This window comes from Fulmarus glacialis, unplaced genomic scaffold (assembly GCF_000690835.1).
Source record: "Fulmarus glacialis isolate BGI_N327 unplaced genomic scaffold, ASM69083v1 scaffold33491, whole genome shotgun sequence".
Classification (NCBI taxonomy): Eukaryota; Metazoa; Chordata; class Aves; order Procellariiformes; family Procellariidae; genus Fulmarus; species Fulmarus glacialis.
This window is the reverse complement of record NW_009195230.1, coordinates 1-13,635: the sequence shown is the minus strand read 5'-3', so window position 1 is coordinate 13,635 and position 13,635 is coordinate 1. Positions and strand designations below refer to the sequence as shown.

Below are 13,635 nucleotides of genomic sequence, written 5' to 3'. Positions count from 1 at the left end.
GAATATTCAAACCTCAGAGCACCAGCCCTATGGCAATGCAGGCTAACAGTGTGAACAAAATCATCATTACATCTGCAGCAACGTCCTTCTCTACTTGCAGGTCTGGATATTCCCACACTCACCCCCCTGATGCTTTCAAAGGAGAAAGTGAGGTGCCCCTCCATAGCACAGCTTTGTGTGGTCCAGCTCAGGAATATCTCCCCCCATCTTGAAACCTGAACAACCTCCCCAGGATCTCAGTACCATTCAGCATGCAACCCAAAGGGCTGGCATGCACCGCAGTGACATTTCAATCACAGTCGCCATTTCCCCTTCAGACTGAAGCCCATTAGCTGCTAAACTAGGCTACTTCCCGGCGCTCAGCTGAAGAAAGCACTTTGTTGGGAGTATAATCAATCTTACCACAAAACTCTGGCTGGTACTCTCTCAGGTGATTAAACAGTCACATGGGAGAAAAATGACACAATTCAAGGGTTGCTCTTAACCGAGCTAGGACATGAAAAATGAAAAGTGTCACTATATTACTTTGACTCCCTTACATCACCACCCCCAAACAGGAGCCATGAAATGCAGCCCTTCTGTGATGGACTTATGCATAATTCAAAACACGAGCTGCCTTCAGGAGCAGATCTCTGGGTCCAAGTCTGCCGAGAATGCCAAGCAACACGAGCTTGAAGGCTTCTCAAGCAACGAAAAGGGCAGATCACTAACAGTGCGAGAAAATGAAGCAAAGGAAAGACTGAGGTTGAGATCACACATGGGAAGTCACAAATTGACAACTTTAAAAGCTCTGTTAGCAAGTGAACATCCCCAGAAGCTCTCATAGTTTTACAGTTATCCCTGGATTTGTGGTCCTTCTGCTACATAGTCTCCTTATGCTTTATGAATATTCACCGTATGGACTCCCCACAAGAATGGAACATAATACTCTTTAAATTAGCAGAATTTAAAGCAGAATTAGTGTTAGATTTCAAATGGTCATTCCAAGGTTTCTTCTATTTTTATATGCAAGCCCAGAGAGGTTGAGCTGCAACTGGAAAGGTAGAGAGCATTGTTAATCCTCAACTCACCACAAGGTAAAACAAAGGCCAGTATAGCTGAACTGCCCATTAGTTTTCAGTGAAAAGTAGAGTCAGCGTGTAGGTAAAGAGTTGTTTCAAGCAGTTACTGTAAACATGAAGAAATCTGCATTCACCTAAAATCACCAGAGGGTGGGATTTGAATTGGCTAAAGCTTCACAAGATTGGGATATGAATCAGTCACGTTGGGGTAGCAAGTTACCGTGGTGCAATGGGTGACATTACTGGTTGGGACACGCATTCCTCCCGAGCGGTTGGTGGAGGTCAGTTAACCCCCAAAGTAAAAATTCCAGCAGTTGAACAGGCCTATTCTTAAAAAAACTGTCGTAAATTTCTAGCTTGAATAATCTATTTTCAGCTCACTCTCACATGATGCAGTGTTTCCTTGCCAGATCTGAACACCCCAAATTTTCTCTTATATGACCTGTCATTACACAAAAGTCACGGTCAAGTCATTTGTCTGATCTTTCTCTATTGACTGACATTTTAAAGTCTTCCTCTGCAGGGTCAGTATTTACATGACTTGAACAACATTTGCAAGCTGTGTTTTTTAAAAACTTTGTCAGTGTTTCTGCTAAGTAATCATTTTGGATTAATTATCAGGAATATTTTGTCATTATGCCATCACCATTTGTAAAACAAAGTAACATATGAAAATTAATACATGAATGAAATGTAAGTTAACATCAGACATTAGTGCTGGTATACCCATTTGTTAAAATCAATGTGTATTAGCATCCTGAAAGTATCAGTAACAGCCCTGAGAAGACATTACAGATAATCTGAAAAAGCAAAGGCAGAGCATGACCACATATTACTCTGCGACTTGGGGAACCTGCTAGGCATCTGTTAGGGGCAAGTCAATTTAGATACTGAATTCTTCCTTGAATCCTGGCATACTGACATGCCATGCTCGCTGGATTTCAGTCCTGTTCAGGAAGCATCAGAATACTTCTCTGTTTTCTTTGTCTTCAGCCCCCTCCCCTGACAGCTTCTGCCCAGCTAAGTGGCTTGAGGGAACTGATACTTCCTCTGATTCACAGCTAGTAAATCTGCTTCCTGGGCTTGTAGCAATTATCTGAATACACTTACAGAACATGTCTTTTTAATCCTTCCTCCAAATTTGGAGAAGGAAAAACTGCACACACTAAAGAGTCAATTAGCAACAATTAGGAAAATTACAGGATTGCTTGAAAAGCTACTTATCTGAGAGATCTCCATTAATCTCTACAGCATGGTGAATTCAAATGCTTGGAGCTAGCAAGAAACAGAGAGGTTGCGGGCCATGTTCTTCAACCTTCACATGTTCAAAAACCAGTGTATTTGTTGGCTTTACTGGCCACATACCATTTCATAAAGCAAAAGGAGAATTTTGAGGTATCTTTCTGTTAACTGACTTTGAAGAAACGAGTCTGTGTGCTAATGCATTCATTGGCTTTTTGATCCTTTCTTTGCACAGAGACAGAATACATACACAGCCGTACATCACGAAAATGACATAGCTGAAGGAGTTTGCAAAAATTGTTACTGATAACCTTCAAAATCTATTAATGCTATCCCTAAATCAAAGTCTCCAAAAAGTAGGGTGGGCTCACTAGCCTCCACGAGGCAATGGCTGAAGTGCACCGAGGGCTTTTGAACAAAAGCGCGATGGGAGGTAATTCAATGACAAAGAGCCACTTCGCAGCGTTCACTGCATAGGCACAGCAGAGAGGCTCCAGCCCTCAGGGAGGCTGGGGAAAGCAGGGTGCGAAGGGCACTTCCTTGGATCTCAGCGTCAGTGAGGAGCCCGTGCTCAGCATAGCTGGATGGCAAGAGAATCTGCCCTGCAGCATGGCCAAAGAATGGATGACTGCATTCACAGTCCAGCCCCTCAGCAGGGGGAAAAGCTGCTTCGGGATCTCCTGCAGGTCCCAGGCAGACTGCAGGTACCTGTGGCATTGGGTAACAGATTCTTCCTGCTTTCTTCCAGTCAAGAAAGGATCAGACCTCCCCTGCCCTCCTATGCATGGCAGACATAACCACTTCTTCCCAGTTTCCTGGCACTTTCCTAGCTACTTAATGACGTTCCTCTCTTGCAAGTATGAGCTCAAACCTCTCCAAGCTGCTGTATCAACACAGCAGGAAGCCTTTTGTCATCCCTCTTAACCTGTGCTCTTTAATTCCTAAAACCCTAACAACACACTCAGTAGTTTGTTCCCTGTCCGGCTCAGACTAGATACAGAAATGACCGTTCTTCCACTCCGCTACAGTTGTCTCTCTCACCCTGATATACTTCATTTTCCTTGCTAAGGCAGTATTACCTTCACACTGCTAACCGTCCTGCTGAGCACACCAACAGCCCAAGAAAAGCTCTCTTGAAAATATAAAAATGTCTTGAAAATCCCAGGTATCTTGAAATTATTAGTCATTGTGACTTTCTTGATATGATCATGCTCCTTAATTCCCATGTCCTGTGATGATAAAAGATGCTTGGGCATCATGCAACTCTATCAGGCTGAGTCCATGCAACAGACCCACTGCAGGACAGAAATGCAAGAGAATCCATCACACAAGCAAAGTGTCTTTAAGCTGGGTAGACAGGAGTGATGCATAAACACCAAAATCCTTCCCTCCCACAAATCCATGCTCTGGGGCTGTTTCCACTTTTGGAAGGAAGAACCAAATGCTGGAGGAGCTGAAACAATAAACTGAATGAAGGGCAAACTGATGCAGTGGTCCTTGGGCCAACACTAGGAGAAGTGTCAGCAGGGCACAGAGGAAGAAATCTCTGAAAGCGTGAGCAGAAGTCAAGTGAATAGGGGAACTGCACAGTTAAAACCATTGAGCTGACCTCCTGCTCACCCATGAAGCCTCGCTGAGGGCATCCTTCAGAGCAGGACAGAACCAGCTGGGGAATGAGAGAGCTGAAACTCCTCCTAAAATGCACACAACATTGCCAAGGACAGGCAATATTTGTCTTTGCTTCCCTTGACTGGCTCTTAGGATTGTTGTTCCACCCCTGTAAGAAGCAGCATGCGACATTGAGGTCAAGAAGCAGGACGGTGAGGGCCCTTGCATGTGTGAGACACAGGTCTTCTGCTCTGACTGGACATTATTACTGATTTACTGCTTAAAATATTAAACAGACACTGGTGCTACTTCATGTATCTTGGGAGCTTCTGAACAGTGACCAAGACACTGAACAGATTTTGTTGTCCTTCGTTGGGATTTTGGACGAGCCCATCTATAAGTATCATATCAAAATTATAGCTCTATTTATCTGAAAACTAAGAAAGCGTGAAGGGGGATGACATAATTCAAGGACTGAAAACAATTCCCTCCATGGGGAGAATTATGGAGCTCAGCCTGCCTGTCCTGTCAAAAAGGCTTATCCAAAGCTGAGCTGATTACAGTGTATATGCACCTTTGTGAGGGGAAAATACATGGCATGAAAGAGCTTTTTAATCTAGGAGAGAAAGGTGTAAATGAACAAGTGGTCAGAATACAAACACATATTTTCAAAGTCAAAGCAGGCGGTTCTGTTTAAAAGTGAAGCTAGAATAAAGGAAAAGGCAGACACTGTCTTGCTCTTAGTCTTCACACCACAACTGGTGCGGGTCTGGAAGAAACCTTAGTCAGGAAGATACTCTGTCATGTAGGTCACATACCAAAGCATCCCAATGTTCTGCTAGGTCTTACAGGGCTGCGGACCTGAGATCCTTTATGCCAGTGAAAATTCAGGCCATTTTGCTCAAGCTGAAAAACTAAATTAATTATCCAGATTAATTTAGTATAGTGAAAAGTGCAAGCTTCTCTTCTCAAGACCCAGTTCCAGCAGCTTTACACTGGCTTCCAGTTACCACCACAGAGGATTCAAGTCATCTTTTATGAGCTCGGAGTCTTTTCTTTTTTTGCGTAAGAGAAAGGCTTTTGAACGAGCTTGATACTTTTTTTTTCTCCTTTGATCTGTCTAATCACACGAATTAATTGACTGTTAAAAATTGTAAAATTCAAATCTCTTTCAGGAATTCCATAGAAACACTGAACTGTGTCACAAATCATGCTTAAAACCATAGCTTTGTATACTCCCCCCAGTGCCATGTGACTACCAAGCCAGTATTGATTTCCTTTCATCTCAAAAACTGAAGCGATATTCATTGCCAAAATAAAAAGCTGTCTGAGTTATGAGAATGCACTGCCAGCAAGTTCCAGGATGAAGCACAGATATAAAAAAGAAAAAGTGGGGGAAGGGGTCGTGAAAGTATATGTGAAAAAGCTGAATATGCTCTGCAAGAAGATATATATTAAAATAAGGCTTTCATAATAAAACAACACAGGAGCATGGATGCCACAATACCACCGATCTTGTCCAGAGCTGGATGGACCTTGCCTCTGGTTTAGGTTAGAGCAGCCCTGAGTGGTGGCCAGCCATGTCGCACTGGATTTGTTCCTGACCATTTTTCCCCAGCTAAAACCTTTCCTTTTGTCTCAGTGACTAAGACTGTACCGGGGATGGGGTGGCAGGGATGAGAGGCAGGATGAGACAGGACAGGCTGTAAATAAGCTGACACTACATTGCCCAAAAATAATGCATAGGTATTTCTCCCTTGATGCTTTCAAGAGCTCTCTTAATTGCCAAACAATGGTCATGCTCAGGCTCTTGAGTTTAATGTGTACCTCCTGCTGAGTCTGGTACTTCATATAACATTTCAACGTGAAAGATCAAGATGTGATTCACAGTGCTCACTCTCCAGGAAACTGGGCTCCCTGCAGTATAAATAGTAAAGGTAGCCAGTGTGCCTGCTATAAAGCAATCCACAAAAAGGCAGTGCCTGCTCCTCTCCATGGTCTGCCTGGAGAACAAGAGGGCAGAAGCCCTTGGCAGGAGATACTCTAAAACCTCCAAAGTTACACACCGTGACTCAGTCCTCCCTTGATTTCATGTGGTCTGAACATGACCTGAAGCACAAAAGACTCCTGTCTTTGCTTAGCTTAGTACCGTGTAGCAAAAAAGACATCTTTGGGTCCAAACAGATCTGACTTCCTCAAAGAAAACAATTCCCTTCCCTCAGTCGGAGAAAGCCTAACACCGCTCCCTCCTAGATGAAGCAGGCTTTTTCCTTTCAGAAGTCTTTCCTCACCTGCCATGGCATCTTCTAGGGCTGTCTGCCCTTTCCTGACAGAGAGCCAGAGCAGTCTCTGCCCAGGTACAGTCTGCAGTAGATTGGCATCACATGTGCTCTCCCTGAACCAGCTGCCTCATTGCATTGCTATTGATTCCGAGTTGGATTTCTGCAGCAAATCCATTGCATTTCCATTAGCAAGACTGCAAATGATGAAAATGCTCATTTATATCATTCCAGCTCTGCATCACAATTAACCTGCTACTTAGCCTCCAGCAAGCCAAATTCTGCCTTGTCATCTGATGCTGACAAAGTTCCCCAAGGTTTCTCTGCACCCAAAAGTTAGGCACTGCAAATCCGCGGTGGGCTGCTGTGTTTGTTTATTTGCAGTGCACGAATAGGAAATAAAACATTTCACTTAAATGTACAATAGATACTGAATAGATAATTTCAGTCACCTGCAGTGGAAATCCAAACCCTGGTTTTTCTTATGACATCAATTTTTAATCAGTTTTGCTTAGAAACTTATGACGCAGTACAGTCCCAGACGTCATTTTTAATAAAGAAACAATGGCCATATAGTCCATATACCTATTGTATTTTCTGTACTCACATATGCATATGTATAAAAATGAGGAGGGAGACCATGCAGAACTTATTCTCAGTGAAGTTTACAAAATAAAATGAAGCTTTTAAAAAGAAATACAAGTGCATACTACTATTTTGCACTGAGAAATTCAGACTGTTATTAACATAAAATACTTCAGGAAATACTGCTTTTTCTCTGTCATGTTCTATGCATGATGCATGGTGCATGAAAGAAAAACCACACCCATGAGGTAGTTTTGAAAGCCATGAATTTGGGGTGCTTGTCCAAGAGAAAGAAAAGCAAGCCTGGTCAGTTCAGTCCTCCGCCTGTTAAATAGAAGAACTGTTTCTATGCAAGCAATGAATGTTAAAAAGGGGATGGTAGAGATACAAAAAGAAACGAAACAATAAATTTGTCTGAACAAACCGTGTGCTTATTGAGGGCATTTTAAAGACAGTGTGACTAACTGAGACTGAGGAAGTCTCAGTTACCACTTTAGAGGTTTAATGGACCTGAACTCCCTAAAAATTGCAGCGTCTTGTGCATCTTACCCCATTGGTCCCAATCCGACTTTACTCTGACTGTTCTTGCCACAAGTATATCCATCTGTAAGCCACTGTGACCTTTGGGAAAGCAGAAAATGAAGTGTTTCAGGGAAATACAGACTGGCTGGCTCAGTACAGTGGCACTTGCTTTATTGCTGCTTGTTAATGGAGGCCCAGTTGTGTCTCCAGGGCTTACTGAGATCAGCATCTCTTTATTATGCTCTTGGGTTAGGCTCAGAACTTGTCTGGTATCTTAACCGTGATTAATTATAACTTCCCTGTGACAAGACATTGTTAATTCACAGGACACCTCAAAGAAAAGTCATGGCTTTCAAAATGAGTCTTCATATCGTGTAGCAGACATTCAACTTAGAAACTGAATTGCAAGGCTAGCCTCCCTATACACTCATTGGAGAAAGAGAGTTGCTCCTGCTAGACTCACGTTGGGAGTCACCTGGCGGTGGTCTCTCCCTTTACGCTGAATAGGAAGGCTGCCTAGCTTCCTAATGTAGGCACTTAAGTCAGCTGTCTGAAGCTAATCAACATCAATACTGTATCAGAAATGGAGCAACACCTGCTTTAAGGTGCATCTTCAAGCTTTGGGGAAAAAGCAATCTCCCTTGTGCAGCCCTGCATAATAAGAGTGAGCGTAGAAAAGGCTGGTATACAGCCTGTGCGGTATCATCTGCTCTCCCCTCTTGTGAGTACAGTCCCCTGCGGCTCTCTGAGACATCCCTGACCTTGACACTGTCAGAGGCTGCCAGGCATGGACTCAACCCTACGGCATTGTGATGGGGATTTGAACTGCAGAGCACGGGTCAGAATTAGACTGTTTCAAGAAAAAGAACAAACACCCTGCGAAGCTGCTGTGAACCCTCGCTGTCCATAAATCGAAACCTTCAGCTGGGCTGCAGCACCTATAACTGGAGGGAAAGGCTCCCTCCAGCCTGCCACAGAGATAAAATACAGACTTTCACAAATCACTGCGCATAGGAGAAGGGACACCAAATGCAGAGCTGAGAAAGAACAAGTGGAGGTGAAAGAGGCAGAGAGAAACTGCAAGGAATATTTACAGTATGATACCAAAACAAGGGACAGGTTAGTTTTCTTCCCATTTTTCCCATCTCTACCTCTAAAAAGACAGAAGAAATTCAGCCATTGTGCCTGGATAACTTTGGAGGGGAGTTGAGACCATTTCCCAGATAAACACCCACTACCAGTCCTCAGAGGCACTCTTTTAACACTTTTTCCACCGAGGATGAGAAAGCAGCAGCCTTTGCTGATGCTGGCCCAGTACACCTGAAGTGGCAGCAGAAATCAGGAACACAAGAAGGGAGCAGTCCCAGTCAGGGGTGGCTGACAGCAGTGAACAGCCATTTCTCTGCTTTGCCATGTTTTCCAGGCGAGGGCTGGCACCGGTGAGGTAGGAGGGAGCCCTGCCTGCCCCTGACGGGCATGCACAGGTCCGGTGCTGCACCCACCCGCCCACCGCTGCATGTCATGGCCAGCACAACTCGGTGGGCACAGAGGTAGGGAGATGCAGATGTGCCTGTTGGTCACTTGCTGGCCACCAGCGTGGCGTGAGGTGTGCAGCTGGCGCGTCAGCGCATGGCACCCGAGGTGGCCAGGGAAGCCGAAAGTGGAAAGGACGCAGGGGCAGCAGGGCTGTGCCGCCCGGGAGGTGCATCCTCTGGACCCTGCTCTCTGCTGGGCCTTTTGCTCTGCTCATAGGGAAACCCACTCCAGCAAAGTCCTCATGCTGAGGTCTATCTCCTGCTCTGCCTCCTGTGTGCCCCGTGGTACCTCACCAACTCAGGAGAGTTGTGATCCCAAAGGCAAGGGCTCGGGAACCTCTGCTTCGGGGCAGAGCCAAAACGCAGGAGCGCTGCATCCTTTGGCAGAGCTGTCACCTCAGAAAGGCAACCCCCCACAGACCTTGGCGGGTGGTTTTGGGGGAAATCTGCTTAAATGGAAAGAGAAGGCGGTGGGAAGACCTCTAAAGAGGGCAGTGGCTGGTTTGCAGACGTATAGAAGCAGTTATTACAGAAACACAGTTTTGACAGTACTATTACTGCATCTATTACCAGCCTGGGTAAAGGGTGGAATTGTATTTAAAGGTGATGGTGTAGGAAGAAGTAAAATTTAGCTACCAAACTGTGTTAGCACTTTTATAATCCGCTTGTCTTCTCTGAGGGAGGGAGATTGTAGGTTAGCGCGTAATATTATATCCCGCTTGTAATGAAATCTTCTCTGGTGTAGTTATGCTAAGATTGACACGCTCCCTAAATATGGGAATGCTTTAAAACATTCACCTTTCCGTTCTGTTTCAGCAAAGGAGAAATGATATTACAATATAAAACGTAAACCAAACAGAAAGGAAGAGATTATTTCTGGATTGATAAAGGGCGAAGTATAATAACAGGATTGAGACCAGTCTTCAATCTAATGCACCAGACACAATTACTAGGATTGTCTCTCTTCTGCTTTCTCTCCCAGGCTCCAGGAGAAAGAAGAATCAATTAGCTCTCTGCAGACCATGACCTTGAAGGATACAGCTTTAAGGGGAATATGCTGAGTAAGACAGAAAAGAGAGGAGGAGAAGGACAGAAAATGATTTGGAAACTCATGGAAGGGCTTGGTTCAGAAACAATACATCGGCCACAGAATATGAGATGTGTCAGTTCTTTTTTATTCCTGCACTGGAAAAAAAAAATTATCAGCACAAAAGGGGCTTTCTGGGAACAAGTTACCTCACTCTGCCTGAAATGGAAGAAAGAACACTGAGAGGCAAAAGAAGGGACAATCCAATTTGCAGATGCTACTTTCCAAGCCATCTCTCTGAGAATTTATAGCTGTCAGAGGCATTCGTAAAAAAAAAAAGTTATCACTGATGCAATCTGTCAACCTCTCCAACAAATCTTGCTCTACATAAAACACAATGATGTGTTTGAAATGCAGCTGTTTCAAAAACCCCAAGACAGTGCTTTTAGAGCTGTCCAAAAAGTTCTTTTCATGCCTCTTTGAATTCTTAGGCAGATCTTCTGCAGTGTACTTTTCCAGCTATATTTTCTTATTTTTCTTTGCAGGGAATTGCTGCCCCTTGCCATAATCAGAATTATATGCCACAGTAAGAATAAATACTGTCTACACAACCTTCTCCCTCAGAGCAACCCAAACTTGACCTGCTGCCAGTTCTCCCTCTCCTTTCAGTCTGTATCTATCTGGAAGTCTATGATGCCTTAAAACACATTTATCTTAAAAAAATTAAGGCAACAGCAAAAAACCCAACTCAAACCAATCACCTAATTTCTGGACAACCATTAATTTCCCAGATGTGAGCAGATCTGAATGCAGATAATTTTTGCGGATGACTGCTCCAAAGAATCTCTTTTTTCAGCCCCCTTCCTTTAATTCAGAGATGAAGTAGCATGTTACTGATAAAGGCTTGCCTCCCATGTAGAAATTCAAGAGGATGAGGGTTGTCCACCTCAGTTATGCCACAAGGCATAACTAGCTTTTGGGTGCTTCTCCCTCTCACACAAAAGAGGCCATTTTGACTGGATGGTTGTCCCTGGTCACTTTATGAAGTAAAAAGTGCTGCCATATCTTTAATGTCACTTATGATATTTGCACTACAAAAAAAGGTTTTCTGCATCAGCGATAAAAAAAAATCACTTAGTATAGTTCCATATAACTGCAAAGGTGGTTAAGTGTCTCAATAATTCAAGTAATGTCTTACTTACCACAGACAAAGCCCCCTGTCATTTAACTGCACAGCAATATTTCCCTATTAGACTGTTTCCATCAGACAAATTCTTTTAATCCAAAGGGTGGTTGTCACCCATTATCTAAGCAAAAGGCAGCAGGGCTTCTACAGGAATACTTAAAATTTTCTTTCAGTGATTCTGGAATTGCTGTTCAAGACTGACTCTCAGCTGAAAGGACCTCCACTGTAGTTACGCTCATTTTCACCGACAAGGTGGTTGGCCCAAAATGTTATACCTAATCCAATTGCCACATATCTATACTGAGTCCAGTCCTGGTGGGGCTAATCTCAGTAGCAAACTTCTGGTGACTTCAGGGCTCCAGGGTGAGGTCCAGTATGTACCACCTACAAGGTGGCCATCCTGCGGCATTAAGGGAATGCACAAGAGAGAATAAATGAGATGGGGTCCTGCAAGGCAATTTGCAAGGAACACAGCTGCTCGTTCTGATCACTGCAGCTTTCCAAAGGAAACCTCAGCCCTGTGCTCTCAACACAACGGCGCGCTGCCTTCTCTTTTACTAGAGTTGCACAATTTTACACAGCTTGGGAATTGCTGGCTTGACTGCTCTGGATTTGATGGGTTAAAATGATGAATGTCAAAGAAATTACACTTCAGCAATGCGGTATTTTGATGCTTTATGACCGCTACTGGGAAAATAATCCAGGTACCCTGAATATTTTTTGCTTTAAGAATGAGCAAAGACTAATTTGGAAACTGACTCCTCCTGGATCAGCAAGAATGCTTTCCTGAAATGTCCCACAAAAGTCAATGAGGCAATGTCTGAGAAACAGGTTCAACAAGAATCAGCTCTTAGAGGAGGGGAAAGATGCAGAGAAATGTGTGCTATGCTCTTTAGAGGAAGGGAAAGATCATAAGCTAACTGCTAAATTAATAATTCCCAGTCTCTAACTGCTTCAAATACTCTGTCGCTCTTTCCCACTGTTCTCCCTGAGTGTTTCAGGAGGATGACAGGGATGTTTGCCAGCAACAGACTTCAGGAAGGAGGTAGCAGAAGTGCTCTGCAGGCAAGGCAAAGAAAATGAACACACATGGAAGATCCAGCACAGGACGCAAATCAAATTTATAAGAAAAATATGCTGATAGACCATGTGGAATAGCTATCAGATAAACCGTTGAAGTAAATCACATACTTCCGTACAAGTGGATGCAGAGAAAAGGGTGGTACTGGTGCTTTACAAAGCTCCCAAATGAAGCCCTCTTCATTGCCACGCACACCTCAGAACTAAGTTCAGAGGCCCCTAGGTGCTCTCCTCAGAAGGTAACCCATGCCATATCTGTCTTAGCACATTTAAGCTTTGCATGCCAATCACATGTCGTCCTTGAGGACAGCTGCAGAACAGTTAAGTGCCTTTTTTTTTTTTTTCGTGTGTGTGGAAGGAAAAACAAAGAAACACATAGCTTCTACTTACAAAGTTTTGGAGCAGTTTGGAGATTGGTTTCTGTTGCTTGCGCCTGAGACGCTGTGGTGGACTCCAGGGCGGGTGGTGACAGCGAAGGTGCGGCAGAGGACAACAACCCAACATCTAGGATGCGGTTATACAGAGAAGGCTGGAGGAACGGTTTGGAGGGGACGAGCCAGCTGTCACTTTGCACTGTCACTTCAGCCTTGCTCTTGGGGCTAGGTACAGGGAAGGGTGAGGCATACACCTCCGAAGGCACCCAGGCAGACAGAGCTGTAGGATCCACAGCGCTCTTTGGGTCTTGTCCTATCCTCCCAGGGTCAAGGTGGGTAGGAGAGTCATACTCAAAAATCTTGTCCACAAAGACCCACTTGAGGCCAGCAATGCAGAGGCAAAGGCTGAGCAGGCAAGCCAGGATAGGGGCGATGCAGATCTTTTCAGAGTTGAGGCAGCCCTTCAGTCGCTCTGCCTCCAGGCACACACAGCAGGTCGCGGCAAGGCCTGCTATCCCCTGGACCCTCCTGTCCTCTCTTTGGGTCCCCGGCATGTTCTCCTCAGCCGGGAGCCCGTCAAGGGATGCATCAGGGCTCAGCTGAGCTGAGGGGCTGGGGAAAGTGTCGGCAGCTACTTCAGACATGTTTAAGCATCAGCTCTCAAACAGCTCACCTCCAAAAGGCCTTAACTCTATCACAGTCCATTACTGTGAGACACAGACAAAAAGAGATGGTAGTAATAGTCACAGTGCTCTGCAAAAATCACAGAGTGGGAGTCAACAAAAGGTCCGAGCTCAGCAACATCATCCAAACTGGGAGAAGAGTAACGCACAGGAAAAATGAGACCCCCTGACCCCCCTGCCCCCTAGCCCTCTGTCGCTCTCTCTACCTCTCTGAAGCAAGAGTAGCTTCGCAATTACTGAGCTCCTGTTTGCTGGCCACTTTTATAATTCCTTAAACGCCTCTCAAGCAATTCCAGCTCTTCTGCGGGAGGGAAGAAGCATCCCCCCCAAAAGCAAGCACAACAAAACAAAACAGGGGGAAGGAGGGTGACGAGAGAAAGAAAACCACGAACACCGAACAAATTGACCGGATTAAGTGAACCAATAGCCCAGAGCGAAAGGCAAGACTCTCAC

General features: G+C 44.6%; 1 protein-coding gene across 1 annotated transcript in view; it reads right to left on the bottom strand.

The window, feature by feature from the left end:
- The window catches only part of LOC104084278 (pro-neuregulin-3, membrane-bound isoform-like), an 80,995-nt gene extending 67,360 nt beyond the window's left edge, over window positions 1-13,635 (bottom strand). The window contains exon 1 of the mRNA XM_009588042.1: window positions 12,516-13,635. Within this exon, the coding sequence (XP_009586337.1) occupies window positions 12,516-13,143 (628 nt within the window). The 5' untranslated portion in view covers window positions 13,144-13,635. The remainder of the gene's footprint in view (window positions 1-12,515) is intronic.